Source organism: Coffea arabica, chromosome 11c (assembly GCF_036785885.1).
Source record: "Coffea arabica cultivar ET-39 chromosome 11c, Coffea Arabica ET-39 HiFi, whole genome shotgun sequence".
NCBI lineage: Eukaryota > Viridiplantae > Streptophyta > Magnoliopsida > Gentianales > Rubiaceae > Coffea > Coffea arabica.
The window spans coordinates 3,508,504-3,535,081 of NC_092330.1; the positions used below are offsets into that span (position 1 = coordinate 3,508,504).

Here is a 26,578-nt window from a genome sequence, read left to right on the forward strand (position 1 = left end):
GTTCGCTACAAGACAAGATTGGTGGCTAAAGGTTACGCTCAAAAAGAGGGAGTTGATTATAATGAGGTATTTTCTCCAATTGTTAAACATTTCTCTATTAGAATTTTGTTGGCCTTCGTAGCACAGTTAAATTTGGAGTTAGCTCAACTTGATGTGAAAATAGCATTCCTTCACGGTGACTTGAAGGAGAAAATCTATATGTCTCAGCCAGATGGATTTAAAGTTGCTGGTAAAGAGGATTGGGTTTGTAAGTTGAGCAAATCGTTGTACGGATTGAAACAATCACCGAGATAAAGGCAATGGTACAAACGATTTGACCAGTTTATAATGGGTCAGAAGTACACAAGAAGCAAATACAATTACTGTGTGTATTTGCGCAAGCTACGAGATGATTCCTATATCGACTTACTCTTGTACGTTGATGATATGCTGATAGCGTCAAAGAGCCAAGTTGAAATTGACAAAATGAAGATTCAGTTGAGTAAGGAGTTCGAGATGAAGAATTTGGGAGAAGCTAAAAAGATTTTCGGCATGGAGATAAGCAGGAATAGAACGAGAGGCAAGTTTTGTCTGACACAGAAGCAGTATTTGAATAAGGTACTACAACGTTTTGGTATGAATGGAGATTCAAAATCTGTAAGTACTCTGCTTGCTCCTCATTTGAAACTTAGTAGCCTATTATCTCTAAAGACGAATGAAAAACGGGTATACAAGGCAAAAGTCCCGTATGCTAATGCAGTTGGTAGCTTGACGTATTCAATGGTATGTACTAGACCTGACATTTTACAAGCAATTGGTGTGGTAAGCAGGTTTATGCATTATCCGAATAAGGGTCATTGGAAAACTATGAAATAGATTCTACGGTATATCCAAGATACTGTAAATGTTGGATTATATTTTGAGCAGGATGAATCACTTAGTCAATGTATAGTTGGATATTGTGATTCTGACTATACAAGTGACTTGGATAAGCGACGTTCTACGACTAGCTACTTGTTCACGTTTGCTAAGGCGTCAGTTAGTTAGAAGTTTACTTTGTAGTCAACGGTGGTTTTATCTACAACGGAGGCAGAGTATATGGCAATTACAGAAGCTATGAAGGAGGCAATTTGGTTTCAAGGACTATTTGAAGACTTGGGAATTGGTCAAAAATACAATGACGTGTTTTGTGACAGTCAGAGTGCTATTTACTTAGCAAAGAACCAGGTCTTGCACACAAGAACAAAGCACATTGATGTTCGCTATCACTTCGTACGGAAAATTCTCGAAGAAGAGGAGATTTTTCTTCAGAAGATTCGGACTACAGAGAATCCTGCAGATATGCTGACCAAGGTGGTTACAAGGTCCAAATTTGAACATTGTTTAGACTTGGTCAATATCCTGCACATTTGAGTTGGCGTCTAACGGCGCAAATTTGGAAGCACCACAAACCCTATTTGTTATTTGTTTAAGGGAGAAGGTTTGTATTTTTTGGTGGGATTAGAAATTATGCCAAGGTGAAGATTTGTTGATTTTTTTTCAACGGCCACAATTGTAGACTTTTTGGTAAAATTTATTATCCCACATCAGTAGGATTATGAGATAGGAAGGTTTGTGAGAGTTATAAATAAGCTCTCTAACTTCCCAATCCAGATGTACCAACACCAAAGAATTATTTGTAATTCTTTTTTCTCCCAAAAACTATTAAGAGCGGGTTGGTTGAGCGGTGCTCAGAGATTAGGCAAAATTGGCCAAACTCCGTTATCAATTTTTCGGGTGCGTTCTTTCTTTATTTCTTTTATTTATTCCGCATTTATTTAGTAGTTTCTTTTCTATTGTAGTATAGTATTCAATATATTTGTCAGGTATATTTGTAGTGTTTTATACGGTTCATTTGGGTGTATTTTCTTATTCGTGTGTACGTATTATTTATGTATACACGAGTCTAGTTATGATAATACACTGTGCACGTAAATTCTATCTAGGAGACTGGATTTTAAGTGGGACCGCTTGTGACCCCTCCAGTCTTTCCTGAAAATTTATTTGGAATGATAATTCTGTCTAAGGAGATTGTTTTGACGATTTTTTCTGGGAATTTTTGAATCGGTTTAATCACTAATTGAACATTTGAGTGAGAAATTACCCGATTTTTCCAACAGCCTTATCCTCCCTTCTTGTTCAAGGCGCTAAAAATCATTGTTTAGGTGGTACAAATTTGGGTGAATGTTGCAATTAACCCTACTAGCTACTGTTTATTTCAGTTAATATGCAACTCAAAGTATTAAATTAACATTTGTCTGTTGAAAATGGTAGTGTTTCAATCTGTTATTTTGATTAGAGATAATGGTGGAGAAGGGGATCTGAGACAACAGAATAATACCATTTGACGTATGTTCGTTTAAGATATACTTTCATTAATATCATTCAAATCATTGACCAAAATCCATGATACCCTTAGAAATAAACTCAAACACCTAACACCTTGAACATCACGAGCAACATTTTGACTCTTCTTGTAGCTTTGCTCTCATCCTAATTTAAAATGACATTCTCACGTTCAACATTTTTCCATTTTTTTTGGCTTTTGTCTTTTGTTCCCTTATCTAAAACATCAGTAGCTGCAATAGGAGACAACAGTATTGGACAATTACATACATGCACAATTTTCCATCTAAAATTGCATGGCTATAGACACGTCTGACTTCTCATCATCCTCAGAGGAAAACGCCGTCAAATGAAATTTCTTAAACCTTTCTTCAGTAACTTGATCCAAATGATCCATCATTTCACTTTCAAGATAGTTTTGGGAATCATCAATCTGACCTTCCCTGAAAAAGATCTTGTTTTCTATGACCAGAAACCCGAACCCTGAGTGTGATCCTATTTTATTCACATCCAGGTTGCTCAGATTCTTAAAACTACAGAGCTCTACCAATTTACTTACCAGGCTTTCACCTTCTTTGTCTGTTGAGAAAGGCAGCCCCAGGAATTCTGCTAATCTCTTTGTATGGAAACAAGGCTCTTTCTTCAAGTCCTCATATCTAATAAAGAATACTCTTTCAAGCAATTCTATACTTGCTTCCCAACACATGATGCCAATATGGTCCATATGGTGAAACACCCTTAGAGAAGTTTTCAAATGCCTCTGCTAATGAAATTCGTGGTACTGCTTCAGGTTTCAGCTTGATTACAAAGTGCCAACATGACACTGGCACATCCTTTGGGTCTCGAAAAACATAAACACTATGGCAGCCTGAAGATTTTGTAGATTCTGGTAAAGAGGAGTAAGGAATGTGAGTGTGCACGAGTGTTAGCACGAAAAATCCCCGCGCACAGAGTGGAAGCAATTTCAACACATATAAAAATATGTGGGAAGAAGAGAAGAACAAATACAATAATTTATTTAACTCAAACCTTAATAGTAACAAATATTAAGTCGTAGCCTTTTGCTCATGACAATTCACAGATCTCAATTATGAGATTTTCTCTCAAGTATAATCTCTGAATTCAACTCAACTCTCCACTTTTCTTCGATTAATAATTTACTAGACTGATAGTATTTATAGACTCTAAATCTTCCTAAAACAAATACAGTTGTAAACCAAAATTTATTTAGAAACTGACTCAAGATTTCCTAATCTAATATGGAAACTAAACAAATAAAACGTACTAGGAAACTAATGCTAAAATAGTTTGGTTTAATTTCCTTCATTGCCTCTCTTAAACCAAGGTCTTAATGTTGTCATCTCCAATGCCATCACGGGCTTGAATCTCCATGAAAAATTCAGTCACGGTATAAATGACATGGAGTTCTAACTTGCAATTGACCTTCAATTTCATCTTCACGCATGGTAGTGGACGAAACTTGTACTTCTCAACCAACTTCTTGACTTGATCACTCTTGTCAAAAAATTTAAACATCTTCACCCATAGTCCATTTGATACTCCACAATTTAATTCATTCATATCACCAATAAAGTCTCCCAAAACTAGAAAATCATAGTTGATGCTACCAATGCTTTTAACATCACCATGTTTTTCCTTTGCTTTTTTCACACTAACAATTGCATCAACTTTAGCAGTATCACAATTTTCAATTAATTTGTCCACTTCACAATTGATCTCAACCAAATCCATCACTTAATTTTTTTTCTTCAAAAATTCATCAACCTCGATAAAGTCAATAATTTCTCTATCATCATGATCTTCAATCACATCATTAATTTGATCAATGATTTCACTTTCTTTCTCAACCACTTGCAAAAATTCTTCTTCAATCACAATTTCTTCATCTTCATGTGTATCCACAATTGTTACAATTTGTTCTTTCTTTACCTCATCAAAAATTTCTTTTTCTTCTTCCTCGTCATAAATTTCTTCTCCACCATGACCATAGGAATTTATTAAAAATTTCCAAGCCTCCTTTGCTATCTTTACATGTATGAATTTTTTTGCTACATGTAACTGGACTTGGATACTGAGATAGTAGAGTGCCTTGTAATTCAACTGTCTATTCCTCTTTAATTGTTGAACTGCATCGTTTGATAATTCTATACCTGCTATAGGTTTCGTGAATCCCTTTTGGATAATATTCCAAACTCCAATGTCTTTGAAAAAATCATTCATCATCAATCTCCAAGTTTCAAAATTATTTTTACCATCAAAGATAAAAAAAAAAAAGACAATGTTGTAAATAATGCGGATCCATACTTTAATTTCAAGAAGAAGCCCCAGGATCAAAGCCTAGAGCTCTACCACTTGTTGGCATGAAAAATCCCCGCGCACACAATGGAAGCAATTCTAACACATATAAAAGTATGTGGGAAGAGGAGGAGAATAAATACTCAATAATTTATTTTACTCAAAGCTTAATAGTAACAAATACTAAGTCGTAGCCTTTCGCTCACGACAATTCACAAATCTCAATTATGAGATTTTTTCTCAAGTCTAATCTCTAGACTCAACTCAACTCTCTGCTTCAATTAATAACCTACTAGAATGGTAGTATTTATAGACTCTAAATTTTTCTAAAACAAAAACAGTTATAAACAAAAACTTATTTGGAAACTGACTCAAGATTTCCTAATCTAATATGGAAACCAGTGGTGGAGCCAGAAAAAATTCTTAGTAGGGGCAAAAGCAACACAAAAATTTTTTACTTACTCTTTTTCTAGTTTTCTAAGCAAAAAAAAAAAAAAAAAATTTCACCAACGAGTACAAATAATGCATATGTTACATGAAAAACATAAAAAGACAAATTCAAAATTATTAATGTAATAATAATTTTATTTTAAAAACAAACTAAACTATTAACAATTGTTCACTACGAATTTTTATATTTTGATAACTAACTTGGTTGTGGAAGTAAGAATGGCTCTCGGTTGTGGAGGGAAAACGGGGGACCAGTGGAGGAAAGGGAAATTGGGAAGTGAGGACAAAGGAAGTGAATGATATGATTGGATGAATTGATTAAGAAAAAGAGTACCTAACTGCTTAGTTGTGGAAGGTAGTGGCTCTCGGTTGTGGGGGAAAAATGGGGGACCAAAGGAGGGAAGGAAAATTGGGGAGTGGGGCTCAAAGAAAGTGAATGATATGATTGGTACTTGCTAGTTGAAAAGAAAAGACTTTTTTTTTTAGTTTATTTCAAATGAAATTTGTGCTTCACGCATCTTTTTAGAATTTTAGTTTATGAACTAATTTAAAAATTAAGTAATTTTTTCACATCCTTTTTAAGAAAACTTTAGGGGCACACTTAAAATTATATCAAAATTATATAAGTATTATAGGAATTTAAGGGGGACAGTGGGGGCCCATGCCCCCACCTTAAATCCACCCCTGATGGAAACTAAACAAATAAAACGTATTAGGAAACTGATACTAAAATAGTTTGGTTTAATTTTCTTCAATGAGAGAATTGGGTGGCTTTGGGTTGACAGGATTCGCTGCGGCATATGATTCCAGCATGGGAACCAATTCATGAGGGTTTGCCGTTAGCAAAGGATTTTGATCGGGATGACTGATACATGTACGATTTGTTATGGTGAAAAGAAGTGCCTTTAACCAGGTTGTTCCCGATTTTGGATATGTGGCCAGGAGAATGTCACTTGGTTGTGCCCGAAAATGTTTCTGGAGAATTAGGAGTCCCTTGAGAACTCCTGTGGAATACCAAAAACCTTGGTACAAGTGAATGTGCTCACTTAACCAACCTCTTTCCCTAGGAAGCACAGAGACCATATGCAAATACCTTTGGAGGATTTTGTCACTGTCATCTTCTTTTTCTTCATTAAACAATTTTGGTGCATCACCACCTGCAATGCAGGGAGATGAGTTTAATGAAGGGATTGCCATGAGGAATTGGAACCTAAAAGCTGGAGGCTGGTAGACTCTATTCTCCTAACACCAGATTATTGTAGTGCGTGTTAGTAAAATAGTTGCATTAGTACGCCTGCAAGCTGGCGTGCTCAAAATTCGATCACTCCTTTGAATTTGGTCAGGACCACAGTAAAAGAGAAAGTGCAACAGAGAATTTAAGCAAGCAGAAATGGACCTCAGAAGAGAAGAAAATACTAGTATCACTCTCCCACATAAAACGTGTGATGGAAATGGTTATTCAAGTCTCATCTGTCTTCCTTTCCTCAATATTTGCATGTGGACAGGATCGATAAGAGTTTTTCTCAGGATTTTTCTCCAGCGGTTAGTTATGTGATATGAAAACTTAACAATTTTAGTGCTCAAATGATGCGAAAGTACCCGGGGGCATAAGACCACCTTGATCATATTGTCTAAAGATTCATATTCTCAACCCAGTAAAATTCCTTATTGCTACTAGAGTAAACCATGATTGGCTCTTTCAAAGTAGCAAAACACCTACTTGGGAGCCCTTTTCTCAGAACCTGTTTGAATGATGGGAACTGGAAATAGCGCTAAAACTATTAATATCATTTCATTTGTGCCTCTTATAAGTAGCTCACTCCAATGCCACTTTAACCAGCACTCACAAAGGTTCAGATGCCAAACCGTGGATCCAGAGCTCAAAAGTCACAAAGGTTCGGGATTGTTTGGGAGGAAAGAAGTGGGAATATTTAGCTCAAAGTATTCATTCACAGATATGTAGCGCACATGTTAAATATGACGGTCCATAGTCATAAATTTTGTCCATCCAAAATCAAAATGTGGTATTGCAGTAAAGCAGGACCATCACATCTCCCCATCACTGCTCAGTAAAAATCATTAGGATTCTCCTTTCAACCTTTGACCTCAAACAGTGTTACGGAGTCCAAAAACGTTTACACGGTTGCCTAATTATTATCTATCTAGTTGATTGTTACTGTAGCTACTTCAGCTGCTGCCACATGGCACTATGAAAGGTGAAAGCTTTTTGATCTGGGAGCTCGGGCTACAAACTTTGACATATGGGTCGGTCTGCCTGCTTTCAAAGAAAATGGGAAAAGGGCCCATCAACTTCATGTTATCGTTTTGGCAACTTTTTTTGGTAGAATTCAATGTGTAGCCGTGCACAGCCTATGCCAAGTCAGGAGACTAGCCATCTCATCCCTGTTTTTTCGCGTTTTGCTTCTTTGGCTGGATGTCTTCGAAGACTTCGATCTTTGATGGGCATACTTTCATCTCATCTTGACCTTTTAATCGCATCTAATGTCCTGATTTCCAGGAAAATTTTTTCCCTTGCCTTTTATCTGTATTTGCACGTCTTTTTCTCTAATCACATTCTCGCTTTAACCTTCGTTCATTCTGGTTTTGGCTTTTTTTTCCCCCTCATGATTCGATATGTGCAATTTCATATGGAAGTACAATTTTTTGTTATTTCCTTTTTGGTTTGAACATTTATTTTTTCTTCTTTTTATTTCCTTACTAGGGTTTAATGAATCTAAATTTTGTTGGACTATAGTGTTGATTTTTTTGGTTGGATTTTCACAACAGATGAAGATAAGAAATAGGTGAATTTATTTTATTCTCATTTTCGGTTGTGATGATACAATATTGTTGTCATGAGTTGTGTTTCAGGCTTGATACTAACTGGATTTAAGCTGTATTTTGGCGAGGCAACTCAGATGGCATTTTGGAGTATATATTATTCCAGAACTGCAACTGAGTTTGCAGCCATGGTTGTGCTCTTCTTCTTCGGCTGGCATTGACAAACAAATTCAAGCTTTACTTTTAATTGTCAAAGTTCATTGTTTGTTTGGATTCGAGCTTTACTTTTAATTGTCAATATGGGTTTGTTTGGATTGAGATAATTTCAAGTAAAATAATTTACTTCACAAATTTCAATTACTTTTTTATCTTTCCAATCACCTTTTCATCTCACATACATCACATCACAAAAAATATTATAGTAATTATCTTAAATAAATCATCCAAATAAACTCCTATCCAAACAAACTCTCGTTTTTTTTTTTCATTTATTAGTCCAACTGTAGCTTAGTTTGTTCTTCTGAAATTCTCGTACAAATTCAATTCCACTTCAAGTATTACTACTCCATGTTTTGATGCTTTCTTATCACTTATCTCAAGTATTTTTTGATCCCTTACAATGATTGCTTATTTTATATTTGCTTCATTATCTCAAAACATGATTTTATTATGACACTGCCTTCAGTTTATAAGACTAATAAGAAAAGGGTTGAATATGTGAAATCTCATAGGCATGGCTATCAAGCGTTTGATGAAGGGTCCGTTTGTTTCGGGTAAAAATGTTTTCTAGGAAAATATTTTTCTAATTTCCCGTATTTGGTTGCACAAAAGTTACTGAAAACATTTTCCTATGTAAAATATTTTCACTCATCTTATGGAAAACAACTTCCTTCCAAACTTACTGAAGTTGTTTTCTGAAATGCATGAATCCCGCCTATAGTATGTTACAAACTTACTGAAAACATCTTGTAGTATTTTTTTTTTTTTGTACAAGCAGGAGGACTTGAACCCAAAACCTCTTGCTTACACTGCCTCCCCCTATACCACCTAACCCAACCCTCCCCCTAGTATGTTCAAAATCAAAAAAAGACCTCATCATGTTCATCCTATGCTAGTAATTAATCATGTATAATAGGGACATTCTTTTCTAGAGAAAATTTCAGCAGTGAAAGTGCAAGATATATATCACAATCAACATTGCATGTGATTGATATTTAACACTAAATGACCATCAATTTGTTTATTGTTTAAGGAGATATTTTTTATTCATATATAGATTTCTCCGAGATTTTTTTAAAGTTAAACAATGAGATAAATTTTTTTTATTTTGCATGGGAAGAAGTATGTGGTTATAATGTGTAGAAAGTAAAGATAGAGATAAAAGTGAAAATATTTCAAAAGTTAAACAAACACCAGAAAAATGAAATAAGAAAATATTTTCAATAGGCTAACCAAACACTTGAAAATGATGAAAGGGAAATGATTTTCCCAAAAAATTACTTCCACGGAAAATATTTTCCCAAGGAAAACATTTTACTTCCAACCAAACGGACCCGAAATGTCTGTCTGAAACTTGGGATAATTAGTTCTTAGGTTGATTGCAAATGCAACAATAAATCTAGATGGTGTTTTTTGGATCTTTTGAGAAGGTTTTTTAAACAAAAGAATCGCTTCATTCATGTTTCTATTGATATCTAAAACTAATAAATTAGATTTATTTTGAATCAAATGTTGGCCATTTGATGGATTTTAGAGCAATCTAAGCAGTTCAACATTGTCACTCAACTTGCTGTCCAGATTCTTCTTCTTCTCTGCATTGAATTCATTGGTAAGTTTCAAAACTTATGCTAACTTAAGGATCTTTTCCATTTTTTCCTATTTTATGAAAACTGAGTGTAGCATAACCTAATTGCTTTTTGCTTCTCTTTTGGTGGCTTGATAATCCCAAACTCTTAAGACTTTTTCCTATATTTCTAAAAACTAGAAATTCTAGGAAAGTATTTTTCTTCACTGCTGAGAGATAGTCTCTGTGTCTAAAAATTTTTAACTTCTACGTCTTTGACCCTTGCTGCAAAGAAGAATAGCTAACCTATTTCTTTTAATTTTTCTTCTCTTCATCAAAAAGAATATTTGATTTATGCTTTTTCATTTATTTTGTAAGTATCTAAATGAATTTTTGTTGTTATTGTAGGAGGCAACAAATTCAAACAAATCTTTCTACCATCAATTGAATAATAGGTATTTCTTGGACCTTTTTAGCTGTTAAGTTATTCAAAAATATTTTGTTTTATTTTTGCTGCTAATTGGAGAAATAAGTAACAGAAGAGTAACTTGATATTGGTCCTTTACACTTCTTATTGGGAATCTATAGGGCTATTTGTTGAGTTCAAATGCTTGTGCTCTTCTTTTAGCAAAGCTTTTATTAACTAATAATTTGAACCTTAATTTTGATTGTCAAATTTGATTGTTGAATTATATTTAATAATTTGTATGTATTGTGCTTGTGATTCAATTTTAGCTTTACTTCTGTAGCTTTGACTATTTTACTATTTTTCTTGCTATTTAATTGCCTACTCTACAATACTGACAAAAAATTCTTCGTACTTCTAATAATTTTTTGTCCCTGCTCTTTTCTTCCTTGTACTCTTGTAGATGTTAAAACTCTATTTTGAAGCTAGAGTTTTGAAATTAGCATGCTTAAGTTGCCAATAATTTTTAAATGATGACAATGCTAAATATGAGCGAATTTAATCTATTGAAAAACTGATCATTTTCTTGTGAAAATAAAGTTGGGAAATAATTATTCTAAGTCATTAGATTCTCTACCTAGATGCTTTGTACTTACCTGAGCATTCAAATGCAAAGTTAATATTTTTGTCCTTACCTGAGCGTTAAAATGCAAGGTTAATATTAAGAATGCAACCTTATTTATTCTTTTTATAGATTTTTAAATTATTTATACTTTAAGGGAAAATAAATACCAAAATTGATATTTTTTTTTCTAATGAGAGTATAAACATCATGAGAAGGGTTTCAAATGCTAGGTTAATTATTTACAAAGCATATATAAGTGCATCGCCTTTATTTAATTTTATAGACACTCTCCTTATTCCTTGGATTAGTGGCAGGAAGAGATATGAAAAATTGATAAATTTTTCATAAGAGATGATTTAATTGATGGCACAAAAATAAAAACAAATATGCCAGTTACGAGCCTTATGTGTTTAGAAAGTAATTTCTTAGGTTTTTATTTGTCTAGGATTTATTGGAAAATATGTTAAAACTTATATTTTTATAGTGTGGGAAAAAATATTAAGATGTATAAATCATATCTCTAATTGATATTTAAAAAGGAATATGAAAAAATGATTTTTTGCAATAAGACTACAAGTGTGTGCTAGGGAAGATGTATATAATCTATTTTATAAAATTAAAATGAAACAGTCAAAGAATTATCATTTGTAGCTAATCCGTATTTAATCACAAAGCAAATTTTAAGGTTTTAATTTATTTGAGATTTTTCACTTTTTTAAAATAATTTTGATATCTTGCTTAACTTTGGGCTACTGGATTTGCATTGGTTAATTACTTTCCTTTTGTAACCATTAGATCGCTCAAACAATCTATACAAGTCATAGGTCACTATTTTACTTCCTTCAATGACCTGCTATGATTGGATGTTTACTATTTGCTAAGAGTTAGGTTGTTCTTTGTATAAATTTCAACCACTTGATCAATTATTTTTTGTACTTTTATCATATATTCACCATTAGATTGGACCATGAATCAATAGAGTGGTTTACTTACCACCATTGACTAGTTTTTTAGACGAAATTTTTTATAACAGTAAACAAGAGGGCTACATTTGACGAAGCCGATTAAAGCTCAAAAGCTTTTATTCATTTTGTCTATTCTCATAGCTTCCTTGTTGGTCATTTCCATAAAGAGAAAAATATAGTTTTGGTACCCAAATTTTGACACATAAGTAATTTTAATCCCCAAATTTTGGACAAAAACAAATCTGATACCCAAACTTTTAATATTTGAGCACATTTATTACCCTTGACAATTTTTTTCCAAAATGTTACTAGAAAGAATCATGTGATAGTCGCATGTCCGACAACTATGGCATAAAAAAAATGCCAATGAAATGTAAAATATCATTCTGATACTAAGTACCAAGAAAGATATTTTAAAAACTTTAATCACTTACCCAACTCTACTCGTCTTATTCCTTTTCTCCTTCTTTTGTTGTATTTCATCTTCACCTTAGTGGCAGAAAGATATTTTACGTTTTTGTGATATTTTTTTATACAATATTTGCCTAACATATGATTATTATGCGACTCTTTCAACTAGCAATTTGGAAAAAAAATCAGTAAGAGTACTAAATGTGCTCAAATATTGAAAGTTTGGGTACCAAATTTATTTTTATCCAAAATTCGGGGATTAAAACTGCATTTTTCTCTTTCCATTAAACAAGGAACACAAAGTGTGCAGCATCTCCTTTTCCTATTGCTTGGTGAACTCTTGCCTGCATTGCTCTTTTATTTAGTTATTCAATTATTTGTTGGCTTTGTAATATGCTTCTTTGGATGAACGTTTAATGCTTTATTTTTGTACCTTCCAGCTCATTATTCTGCATCTCGGATTCCCAAATTGTTTACGACCAATGAGTACATCCCAATGAAAACTAGCTGTGCGTGGCACAACCCACCCCTACTAGTATATCAAAAGAAAGATTGCGCTAAATTTCGGAGAGTTGTACACTTGTACTGCAATATTTAAGGCCAAAAGCAAAGAAAATGGACTCGGGACCACGGTCCATATTATTTTCATTGGAGCACTGAGGCAAGAGATGAAGGTGAAAAGACAGGGAAAAAGTTTGCGTCTCTGAAACATTAATTATTACCTATACCAGTGTGCAACATCGTAAAGTTTCGATTTATCGAATCGAATTTAAATTGAAATCAAAATTTTTGAAATCGATAAATCAGAAAATGGAATAGAAATCGAGTTTTTCGTTTTCGAACTATATGAATTTGGTTCGAATTTAGTAGTGAATTTTCTCAAATCAAAAATTGAATACCTATTTCGATTTCAAATTCGTATGTTCTATATATGTGTGTTTAATATAAAATTTATATTATATAATAATAAATCTAACTAATAATTATATTATATAACAATACAATAATAAATTTTATTAAGTTAGTTGTATATTATGTTATAATTATAAACATATATTATACAAAAGTTAGCACTTAGTATAGCAAAACTTATATATAATTATAATACAAAAATTAGAAACACAAAACAATGTTATAATTCGACTTTCTTTTCTGTAGCTGTCCTAGAAGCCAAAAAGTTAATTTGCTCCCAATGTTCTCTCTAATTCTGTAGACAGCCATGCCATTTTCAAAACATTTTATTTTTCCTCATCAATGAAATAACAAAAGGTGTATCTGGAACCTCTTTGAATCATAATCCCATCTCAAAATATCTGCCTCAACCAAAAAAGGAATACAACCTTGTTTCCTAGAAGGAACAATGACAAGGTGATATTGTAATTAGTACACCGAAACCATGCTAGAAGTATCATCGGGGGGAAGAAGGGACTGGTTCAAGTTTCTCCGATAACTCTGGATTCTGAAATGCCTTATCCACCCTTCTTGTTTAGGACGCTAAAAATCATAGTTTAGGTGGTAAAAATTAGGGTGCATGTTGCAATTAACCCTGCTAGATACTGTTTGTTTCAGTTCATATGCTACTCATCAAAGCATTTGAGTCTATTGTTTTGATTAAGGACAACGATCGATGGAGAAAGGGAGATGAGATGACAGGATAATACAAATTGACACATGTTCGTTTAGAATACTCTTTTACTAAAATCATTCAGATCATTGACCAATACCCTTGATACTCTTGAAAATAAACTCAAACACCTGACACCTTGATGAGCAAGTTTTTGACACTTCAAATCTCTTTATAGTTTGCTAATAGCTTTTGTAGAACCTAAATTTAGGGTTCTAATAATAATTAGTACATTCAGGATTTTAGATTTGAAGGGATAAAATAATCACTCAAAATATTTAGGTGGAAGAAAAGAAAATAAACAGTACACGCTATTATTAAAATCTCAAACAATGCGAGAAAATCACACGACAATAAAACCTTATCAACCCTTTTGGATTCTCTTAAGAAAATACCTCAACTAATGTCCTATTTATAACTTATTGAGACATGTAAAATAAAAAATCACTTGCATAAGAAATTACCAAATAAAACACAAACTCCTAAATAACATAACTACTAAAAACCTTACTCCAATAAATCTAGTAAATAAATAAATGGGTTCTTCCAGACTTGGTTTATTTTATCAACTTTGTATTTCGTAAATAATTTCTTTCTTAGCAATTTTTTCTTGATCAAAGTTTTCAATCATCTTCAAAGTCACCATATTTACCATCAATATAAGTGCCAAAACATAGAAAATCATAGATTGCTTTCTTGCCAAAATTATCACCTCCAAATAATTCAAAAATTCCACTACCATAATTAGTAAAATAAACTTCACATTATCAATTGACTCCACATATTTTTTTCACCTTTAAAATTTAACTAAAATATGTATGTCTATTTGTGCTTATAGGAGCCGATATAGAAAACTTTTCATCATCAACCAAATTTTTAAAAACTTCAGCTGTTATTTAACAATTCATATGCCTAAATAATTTTTTTTTTCTCTTCTGTCTAGTTTTCTTGGTTTTTCTTGATAATTAACCAATCAAATACTTCAATCTGACAACCAATTCTTCTCTAATTTCTGTCATGACATCTATAGCAATTTGATGATTCCTAGATCAATCTTATGGTCGAATTCTTTACCAACTACATATTTCAGGACCAACCTCATGCCTAACTCAATCAACTAAATATTTTTTTGGCAAACCATGTGCCTTAATTTTCTAACAATGGAAACGCTTAGAACTAAACTCGTAGTTTGGCTTTGATACTAATTGTATAATCAAAATTTCGGGTTTTAGTAATAATTAATGCATACTGAAGAGATAAAATAATCACTCAAAATATTTATGAAAAAGAGATGAAAATAAATAATACGTACTATTATTGAAATCTCACATAATGGAACAAAATCACACCATAATAAAATCTTACCAATGTTTTTGGACTTTCTTAAAAAAAATCCAACTTAGTGAGACTTGAAAAATAAAAAATCACTTGCATAAGAAATTATTAAATACAACACAAACTCCTAAATAACACAGCTGCTAAAAACCTGCATCAATAAAACTAGTAAATAAATAAATAGGTTCTTCTCACTTGATTTATTTTGTCAACAGCTCTGCTCTTATCCTAATTGGAAATGATTTTCACGTTCCACAACCACCTTCTCGCGTTCCAGTAGCTGCAACAGGAGATAGTGGCACTGGACAATCACGTGCATGCACAGTTTTCCCTTTCTAAAATCACAGGGCAATAGGTACCTCTGACTTCTCATCATCCTCCTGAGAAAATGTCTTCAAATGAAATTTCTTAAATTTTTCTTCAGTAACTTGATCCAAATGATCCATCATTTCTCTTTCAAGATAGTTTTGGGAATCACCAACCCGACCTTCCCTGAAAAAGATCTTGTTTTCTATGACCGGAAACCCGAACCCTGAGTGTGATCCTGTTTTATTCACATCGAGATTGCTCAGATTCTTAAAACTACAGAACTCTACCACTTTACTTACCAGGCTTTCACCTTCTTTGTCCGTTGTGAAAGGCATCCCCAAGAATTCTGCTAATCTCTTTGTATGGAAACAAGGCTCTTTCTTCAAGTCTTCATATCTAATAAAGAATACTCTTTCAGGCCATTCTATACTTGCTTTCCAATACCCCAACACATGATTCCAGTATGGTCCATATGGTGAAACACCCTTAGAGAACTTTTCAAATGCCTCTGCTAATGAAATTCGTGGCACTGCTTCAGGTTTCAGCATGTTTACAAAGTGCCAACATGACACTAACACATCCTTCGGGTCTCGATAAACATAGACAATATGGCAGCCTGAAGATTTTGTCGATTCTGGTAAAGAGGTGTAAGGAATGTGAGTGTGCATGAGAGAATTGGGTGGCTTTGGGTTTACAGGATTCGCGGCGGCATATGATTCCAGCATGGGAACCAGTTCATGAGGGTTTGCCGTTAGCAAAGGATTTTGATTGGGATGACTGATACATGTACGATTTGTTATGGTGAAAAGGAGTGCCTTTAGCCAGGTTGTTCCCGATTTTGGATATGTGGCCAAGAGGATGTCACTTGGTTTTGCCCAAAAATGTTTCTGGAGAATTAGGAGTCCCTTGAGAACTCCCGTGGAATACCAAAAACCTTGGTACAAGTGAATGTGCTCACTTAACCACCCTCTTTCTCTAGGGAGCACAGAGAGAATTTGATCACTGCCATCTTCTTTTTCTTTGTTAAACAATGTTTGTTCATCACCGCCTTCAATGTAGGAAGAAGAGTTTTGGGTCAATGAAGGGATTGCCATGAGGAATTGGGACTTGAAATCTGGAGGCTGGTAGACACTATATTTATGATACGAGATTATTGTAAATAAGATAGTTGGATTAGTACATGTGCAAGCTGGCAGGCTCAAAATTCAATCATTCTTGCGAATTTGACTAGGAGGACCGCAATAAAAGAGAGGGTGACAGAGAAATGGACCTTACAAGAGAAGAAAATACTAGCATCCCTCTCCTGCATAAGAACGTGTGATGGAATCTCAGTAAAGATAACAACAAAATTTGATGGAAGCAAATAGATCGCTAGAACAGCAAATCTACATTATCAATATGCACTAGCCGGCAAGGCAATCACGTGGCCAGCAGGAACATTTCTGCTTGAGAGCTGAAATGGCAGGAAACAATATAGACATGGCTGATGTGAGTCATCCATGGGCAATTATTTCAATGGCATCGTAAACAGCGCAATTCACTATAGAACTTGACAAATGGATCCAAAGCTCAAAAGTCATAGGTAGGGATTGTTTAGGAGAAAAGAACAAGTGGGAATATTTAGCTCAAATTTTTCATAGACAGATATCCAGGGCACATGTTAAATATGACGGCCAATATTCATAAATTTTGTCCATCCAAAATCAAAATGTGGTATTGCAGTAAAGCAGGACCATCACATCTCCCCAACACTGCTCAATAACAATCATTAGTGTTTTCCTTTCAACCTTGACCTCAAACAGTGCTACGGAGTCCAAAAACTTTCACATGGTTGCCTAATTATTGTATGTCAAAAGAAAGATTGCACTAAAGTTCAGAAAGTTTTGCTGGAATATGTAAGGCTAAAAGCAAAGAAAATGGACGCAGGACCATGGTTCATATTATTTTGAGGCAAGAAATAAAGGTGAAAAGACAAGGACAAAGTTTGAGTTTCTGACATTAATTATTACCTATACCAGTTACGAACAAGATGGCTTGATGGCACATAAGGGATTAGAGTTCAGTGTATACAACATACTTCCATTGCGCTTATTGATGCTTTCCGATAGGGTTTTTTGTGCCTGAAATCCCTCGTGGCTCTCCTCTCCAACTTTATAAATGCACTCTGCCCTCTTCTTAAACCAGTACCATATAGAGTGTTTTCATGGCCAGTTTTGGTGCTTCCTTACAGCTATTTGTTTGGATTGAGCATTATTTCTCAAATTTTATTTACTTACATTATCATTACAATTTTCAATACACTTTTTTATCTTTTCAATTATCTTTTTATCTCACATACATCACATCACAAAAAATGCTATAATAAAAATATTCCAAATAACTTACAATCCAAACAAACTTATTCCCTTTTAGTCCCCTCACCCACCCCCACCTCCACGCCTCACCCCACCCCCCTCTCTTGTGTGTACTTGAGAAATCTATTAGTCTTGCTAAAAAGAAATATACCATGGTGACGACTGGCCTTCTAGCATGTTTTGTTAACATTCTAGAAAAATATTTAGTGCTCCTAGTTGATAGGTACGGAGAAAGGTGATATCAACATGACGTGCACAAAAAAGTTGAGACAAATTAGACTAATGAAAAAGAGATGGTCAAATCACGAAGTTGAGAACAGTGAAATGCCTAAAACAAGTGTTGCATATGAAAGGGCGTTTGGCCAAAGGGATAATATAACCAGTAGGAGACAATTTTAATAGTTTTGGAACTTTGAAGAAACAGAATATAAATTGCACATGCTTGCTTCTGTCACATGATAATATTAATTTCTTTTGGCTTTAGAGATAAACTGCTGGCTCGTCCAGCTGCTAAATGTTACTGCATTCTCAGTGGTTGTTTTCAATATTCAGGAAATTTTAAGACGACTGGAAGACTGTCCTCTTCTCCTGATAGTGAATTTAATAGGTGTTTTCTTTGGACTTTTCTTTTCTTAATTTTGGAAAATTATTATGCTAATTCACTGATCCTTCTCATACTTTGTCTTTTGTGTTGAATTTAGGGTTCTTAATTTTGGCAAGATGCTAATTCACTGATTCTTCTCATAATTTTTTTTTTTGTGTTGAATTCAGGATTCATGATTAAACTAAGTTTAAAAGAGAAAATTTCAGAAGATTTGTTGAAAAAGAACGTGGCACATTTGGTAAGGAAATTTCAAGGGTTATGAGAGGTTTATCTCTTGAAGAATCATGGAGGCCACGATTGATTCTGTTTATGTGAAGTATAATGTTTAGGAGTTTTAAACATGTTCTTATGTTTTTTATAAAACTTCTTCAACAACTATCTTATCTACTTTCTCTCTCTTCTCGAGAACAAAAACTCTAGCTCTATTTTTATTTTTCTTAACTGGTTTCTAGTTGAAGGATAATTAATGCTTTGGTTCAGAAAAAATTGTGAGAAAGAATTTATTCTTACTATTTTGTAGATTCATGAATATTTTTATATTTCCTAAATTAACTGCTCATGGTTATGTTGTTTAATATCAATGGTTCGATATTTAATTAACTAGATGATCTAATGCCAATTAAAATGTCAATTCCATAATTGTTTGATAATTTTAATATTTGTAACAATTGGCATAGTTGGTTTTGTGTCGGGAAAATGTACAATCCAATCTAAATGAACAAAATCATGAGTTTGTTGGTTAGAATCCATGACTTTTCTAACCTTAATGTTGTCGGTAGATTAAATGCTAAAAGCTTGTTTACAATTGTCTGTTGGCAAGAGAAGTAATTAAAGAGTTTGTTTCAATTATCGAGAAAGTAAAGAAAGGCAAAGAATCAGACCTTATTGACTATCATAACCAATTTATTTGTGAATATATAAATTGATTTTTGCATCGACAATCAATTGATTAAATCAAAAGGTGAAATTACTCCTTTGGCTAGAAGGATTGTTTTCATTGATTTAGTTTTACTTCATTTTTCATTATTAATTTCTTTTATATTATTGTGTGGTGTAGTTTCTCAAAACTTCCCTCTTAATTCCTGATTTTGTGAAGAAAATAAATTCACTAATCCCTATAAATACGACCTTACTCACTGCTACTTATAAATTTGTATTTTTGTTGAGTAAGAAATTTTATTTTATTGGATTCGCCACCCACCATCTCGTGTGAAATAATTTTCTTTCATGTACCTTTTAAATTGTTGGCTAATTGTGTTAGGGAATTGCTCAGCTCGCAAGGAGTAAAGTAAAAAAATAATGCACATACTTGGAACTAGAATCGACTTTTTTGTCGAATATGAGTGAAAGTAACGACAAGAATATTTCTAGTCAAATATCTTTTGGCACTCCCTAGAAATGATTCACAAAAAAGACTTGGGATGAATAATTCGAATCATTCACATTCAGGTCATGAATGATTGCAATGCATATTATGCAAAGATAAGTTCCTTTTGCTAATCTAAATTGAAGCATGTTATATAATTGATCATACCAATATGGCAAGGCTTGATGAATTAAGCACGTAGATTAATCTGAGGTGTATATGAACAGCCCTAAACATCACTGACTACTGATTATTTGGAAAAAAAGAAAAAAAAAAATTGGGGCTAATGTGGCGGAATCATGTGGCTAGCAGAAACCATCAAGGGGTAGAAATAGCAATACGCCTATCAAATAATAGCGGTTGATGATTTATATAATGTCTATTGCATTGGCCAAGTTGGTGGAATCAAATGAGGGTGACAAACAACGACATCCAGACAAGCTCTAATTAAAGGAAGGACAACTTTATTTTATAGTTGGAATATTGGTGGATAAAGTCACATTGTTTTGATTTGTAATCTACATCAAAAGAATTGAATCTACTTTAAGGTTTTTTTTTTTGATAAAATATCATAATTTCATTAAAATGTACACTAATGACAGAAATTGCATCATCAAACATATACAGATATCAAAAAACATATCTGAAGAAAGGATATTCCAAATCTGAAGAACAATAAAAATTATATTGTAAAGCTCCAAATTTAAAAAATAAGATAAAAAAATTGTAACTCCACAAACATCTGTGCATGCTTCCACTCGCGCAGATTTGCTGATTAAGTGCTTCAAGCCCAGATATTATGGTGAGATCTGCTAAATAGATCCAAAAAATTTCAAATCTGATAATCAAAATCTGGAAAAAACTCAAATCTAATAAAAGATAAATGAAAAGATTATAAAAAACTCTCACTAAGAATCCCTAAGAGAGAATAAAACTCTCACTAAAAAATTTAGGAGAGAAGAATACTCGCATAGACAATCCTAAGGAGGGAAGCACTAGAAAATCTTAAGAGAGATTTTATTCACACAAATAAAAAAAAACTATAGAGAGGGCTCCTCCCATGAGAAAAGATCAGAAAAATCTAATCTTTTCTATGGGAGAGTTGAAGGAAGTTTTAGTTAAAGAGTTTTTTTCAAAGAGAAGGAAGAGAGAAGGAGAAGAAAAGGAACAGTATTTCTAAAACCTGAATTTTGGTACGTTAAGATTGGTATGGTGGTTGTTTGTAGATAAAGCCATCCAAAAGAGGGTCTTCTTAATAGTTATTGTTTCCTATTTCTAAATTAGATGCTCAAGTCTAGTGATATTTTAGTAGTTTACTTGGTTAACGTAAGAGTAACTGTTTGGTAGTTTGGTGTTTTAGTAGTTTTTTAATTTCCAAAGTCTTATGTACTACATATAAGGTGTTTTAGTATTGTAATCGGCTGAGAAAAATGAGAGGACAGGTGTTTGTAAAGGCAATTTTGCCTAGATTTATGCCAGCCTTAATATGAAAGTCGGGTGTACTTGTTGTTTGTGTGATTAATAATAAACTCCTCTTCTCCCACATATTTTTATATGTATCAAAATTGTTTCCGTTGTGTGCTTTTTTTTTTTTTTTTTTTTGTCCCAATAAGTGGTTTCAAAGCTCTGCGCTTTGATCATGGAGCTTGTTCACGAAATTAGGGAACAAAGTTAGAAGATTTGTTATTGACAATTAGGATGGAAAATTGGTAGTTTGGTAGAGATTTAAAAGGATACCCTACCAAGGTTTTTAATTTTGGTGATTGTAATTGACAACAACAATCAAACAAACTTAAGTTCCTCGTTGAAGTTGAACTGGTTACAATTTGTGGAGTCCAAAAAATTAACCGAGATATATTACTGATGAATACTTTCGTCAAACAGGTTAGTTGGCATTTGATCCTGTTTATCCATTGTGTATAGATTGGTTACTGACGAAAAATTTGGTGTGATGACAACTTATATTAGATATTGTTCTGGTCACATATGTCGGAGATAACCAATGTAAAGATATCTTTACTCATGCGATTTAGGACAGACTATTTATGATATCGTGCAAATTAGATGACAAAAAAAGAAAGAAAAAGAAGATAGAATTTTTTTTTTTTCAAATTGTGAGAAAATCAATTTTTGAGATGCTTTTCAAAAAGCTTATTTGTTATTCTCATGTGCCTCATATCTTTTAGCAAGATATTTTGGACTTTGTGATAGATATGGATCCTTATTATGGTTATGTTTCAAAATTTGGTAATACATGGAAAGTAGATTTTGATTAAGACTGGTATATAGATAATGGAGAAATTTGGCAGTAAATAGAGGGATGGGTTGGGTGGTTCATAGAGGGATGGGTTGGGTGGTTCAGGGGGAGGAATTGTAAGCAAGAGATCCCAAATTCAAACCCTGTAATTTACACTGTAAAAAAGAAGATAGAGAAATTTATGAAAATTTTGAATTAGTTAATGATTCTAGGCTGCATGCATTGTTTGGTGCAATTAATAAAAAGAATTTTTGAATGAGGCAGATAAAGAAAAAATTGCATAAGTTATGGATGCGCACAAAGATGAAATGAAGTCATTGGTGGAATTGAAGAGGTGATTGAAGACATTGGTGAGACAGAAATTGTTGATTTTTGCTATTGATAAATTATTTAAGGAGAAAAATTAATTAATGAAGTTGGTTAATACCAATTATGAAGTTGTGAGATTAAGTGAAAACTGTATCTCTACTTTAATTAGTTGGATTGATGGCATGAACCAATCAAAACGAAAGTATAGCGATGCTAGAAAATTTGGTGCTAATAATTATGATTTTGTGCTTTTAGAAAAAATTTTTGGTGATGGAAAAATTAAATTATGGAATATTTGATGAAGAGTGCGTGAACATATTTGAGTTTTTCAACAAAGGAGATGATGCCAAGAAATTATTTGACAAGTACGAGTTCCATAGAATACCTTGTGTGAAGATGAAACTTAGAGTCATTTGCAAGTTAGAGTTTGCATCATTTATACATCAATCGAATTATTCATGGAGATTCAAGTTCAAGATAGCATTGGAAGTAATGACAATAGAGAGGCAATGATGAAAATCAAACTAAGCTATTTTATATCCTAATTATTTTAGTTTCTTGTTTTGGCGTTACTAGATTAAAGCTCTGTTTGATAATTCAATTCAACACTTAAAATTAATAGGTTTAGATCTTAACATGTTCAAACGTATTTAATAATAAAAATAGAACATTCAAATTAATTAAGTGGCACTAAATTTTTTTTTTTTAAAAAAAAAAAACTTGCTTTGAAAAATAAGTGAAAACTATTCACTTATCATTTAATGTGATATACACTCAAATACATCAAATTTAGTACTTAACAATTTAATAATTTAACAAATTCATATTTCAATTTTCAAACTTCATCAAATGCACCCTAAATCTTCAAGGAGTTTACTTTTTTTTTTTTTGGTCGATTAGAGTCCTTACACTTATTGGTTTCTTTTATATGTCCTAGTGGGTTGAACAGTCAAGTCTTGGTAAGTCTAGTCCTAGTGATAATTGGTTTAGCGAGTTTCCTTTTCTTTATAATTTGAGTCTGTAGGATGCCTTTATACATTGCATGCATCAAATTAATATTGTTTGATTGAAGGGGAAGCTCCAAGAAATTTGAGAGCCTAGTGAGATTTGTTAGTTGCCGGGAGTTAGAGAAAAAACTATGGCTTGGTCTTATTGTTGAGATTTGATTAATAAAATTTTTAAGTATTTGTTGAGTATAATTATTTTCTCTTTTCACATATTTCTTTATGTGTTAAAAATCGCTTCTGCTGTGTGAAATTTTTTTTATACCAATAAGCAGTATCAAAACCATAGGTTTTTATGTTAGGTGTTCGTCAAGTTAGAATAACAAGGAGATGCTAACAGGATTTTGAAGTGTGAATTTTTTTTTTTTAAGAGTTAGAGTGCTCAAACATCGGATACAATTTGAGATCGCTTTTCAGATGCGAGCTTCCAACTCACATTACGAAACTTATTAGTCTAGTTTTCCTTTTTCTATAATTTCTTTTCCTATCAGAATTTGGCTATTATTTTTTATTGCTATAAAGTTAGGGAACAAATTAGAAGTAGGGTTTGGCTAATTCTCTTTTTTCTCTAGCTATACTTCGACTCTCCGTTTCTCTCTCGGAATGTGACTTTTGCAATTTTCATCTTTTTGCTTGGGTTATCTGCATCAGGAGCAATTAAACCCCTTTTCCAGTCAAAGGATAACTTGAGAATTTGGTTTTACAAACAACTGTGATATCAAATTTATTTTAAATGTTTCTTCCAATTCATTGGTATTTGTATGCTTCCTAATTTCACTGCTTATCATTATTGTGTTGTTTGAATATCACGGGTTCGATATTTAAATTAATCTAATAATCTACTACTAATTATAATAGTTGAATCTATAATTGTTTGACTATTTTAAACCTTGTGATGACTAGCATGATTAGGTCTGTATCAGGAAGACATATGATTAAATCTAAATAAATCCTCATAACATTTTTGTTGGTTAAAACTAGACTTTTCTAATTTTTAATACAATTGGGAGATTAAATCCTATGGTCATATTTAGGGTTATCTTTTGATTAAGGAAATAGTTAACAATTGTACTTTGACTATTAATATAGTAAGGAAAAGTTGGCTGTCAGGGCCTATTTTATCAATGAATGATCGAATTTAGTCTTGCATCAATTGTTTCTCCTTTGGCTAGAACTTTTATTTTAAATGTGTCTTTCAATTCATTGGTATTTGTATGTTTCTGATTTCACTACTTATGATTATTGTGTTGTTTTGAATATCAAGGGTCTGATATTTAAATTAACCTAATAATCCACTACCAATTAAAATAGTTGAATCCATAATCGTTTGACTATTTTAATCCTTGTGATGATTGGCATTATTAGATTTGTATCAAGGAGACATACAATATAATCTAAATAAAGTCTCGTAGTATTTTTGTTGGTTAGAACTGGACTTTTCTAATTTTTAATACAATTGAAAGATTGAATCTTATGGTCATACCTAGGGTTATCTTTTGATTAGGAAATTAGTTAACAATCATACTTTGATTACTGATACATTAAGGAAAAGTTCACTGTCAGAACCTGTTGATAGCTATAACTAGTTTATCAATGAATTATTGAATTTATTCCATTGTTGTTAAACTCGGATCGGACCGACCGGTTCGACCGATCGAACCGCAAACCAGCCATTCATCTGGTCCAAGTTCTTTTAAAAACCCCTCCGTTTAATAATCGGTCAAACTCAGTCAAAAATCGGATTGAACCGTGAACAGTCAAAACTGGTAAGAACCGGGGTTTTTTTTTTTTTTTTCAAAATTTAGCTTATAACGTCATCCGGTTCAACCTCCGAACGACCCCGATTGAATCCATTGATCCCTGACCCCTAAGCTCGGTCGAGTCGATGTCTGACCCCTGCTTCGAACGACCGGTCGAATCGCGAACCAGCCATTCATCCGATCCGAGTTCTTTTAAAAACCCCTCCGTTTAATAATCGGTCAAACTCAGTCAAAAATCAGATTGAACCGTGAACCATCAAAACTGGTAAGAACTAGAGTTTTTTATTTTTTTAAATTTGGCTTATGACGTCATCCGTTCGACCTCCAAACGACCCTGATTGAACCCATTGATCTCTGACCCCTGAACTCGGTTGAATCGATGTCTGGTCCGAGTCTGAAAAATAAATTTATTCATGCATCAAGGATCATTTGAGTGAAGCATCTCTAAAAGTTACTCCTTTAACTAGAGCTTTGCTTATTATAGATTTAATTTTAGTTTAATTCCAATTAATTACTTTTATGTGAATTAATTGTTTATTTTAACTTTTCAAAAACACCCCATTAACTCTTGATTTAAAAGAAATAGATTTTCTGAATCCTTATGGAGACGATCTTGCTCACCGCTACATACAATTAATATTTTCTCAAGTAGGTTTTTTTTTTTCATTCACCAAATTCGACACATGTCATTACAAATCAATTTTTTTTTCATTTATAATTTGTCTATACATTAGAATACCACAGTTAACATTCATATATGCATCTATCATCTAATAATTGCTAAAGTAACCATAAACTCCTGTGTGACTAATACATTTAATTTTTTTCCACTAATATACAAGTATTGTACGAGCGAACTTTAAATGGATTGTATGCACAGTTCATGAGAAGGTATTGTGAAATGCATCCTATATCTTATTTCATTGCTCATTAAAAAAAAAAAAAAAAACCAGACTTGTATTTCGTGAATGTTGCATGTATCCGCATCTTATGTTTCATGTTTCACGAGGAACAAAGAATGGATGTGACTTGGAGCGGTCACCTTAAGCCCATTGCTTCCGGCTAAAGCAAAGAATGAAAAGAAAGGAAAATAGGGGGAAAAATGCAAGTGGGAAGGACGACGACATTTGAATCAATCAAGTGGCACAATTTTGGGGGAACCAGAAATTGAGGAGGCTGCAGCAATTAGAGCTGCAATGCAATTTGGAAAGGCAGCAAGCTGGAGAAGAATCGAAGTACAATCAGACTGCAAGAATGTGATAGACTGTATCTTAACCGTCTCATGCAACAATAGCAACTGTGCTGTGATACTGGAGGACATACAAAAACTGAGGGAATTTTTTGAGCAATGCAACTTCTCTTTTATACATAGGGAAGGGAATGAAGTGTGTCATAGGCTAGCAAAGTTTGCCTTGAAGCTAGTTAATGATGTATATTGGAAATCATGTTTCCCTGGCTGGATTAAAGATCTAGCAAGAATAGATTATGAGAGCAATGAGCTCCTTTTGTAAAGTGCTATTGTATTATCAAGTTTAAATCAATACAAATGTTATCA

At 33.0% G+C, this 26,578-nt stretch overlaps 2 protein-coding genes across 2 annotated transcripts; both read right to left on the minus strand.

The window, feature by feature from the left end:
- Positions 1-2,650: 2,650 nt before the first annotated feature.
- On the minus strand, positions 2,651-3,088 carry LOC113715823 (flavonol 4'-sulfotransferase-like). The gene has a single exon (XM_027240125.1). It carries the CDS (start codon positions 3,086-3,088, stop codon positions 2,651-2,653), a length of 438 nt encoding a protein of 145 aa, XP_027095926.1.
- Positions 3,089-15,058: 11,970 nt separating this feature from the next.
- On the minus strand, positions 15,059-16,895 carry LOC113717418 (flavonol sulfotransferase-like). The gene has a single exon (XM_027242257.2). It carries the CDS (start codon positions 16,461-16,463, stop codon positions 15,402-15,404), a length of 1,062 nt encoding a protein of 353 aa, XP_027098058.1. The 5' UTR covers positions 16,464-16,895; the 3' UTR covers positions 15,059-15,401.
- Positions 16,896-26,578: the final 9,683 nt, after the last annotated feature.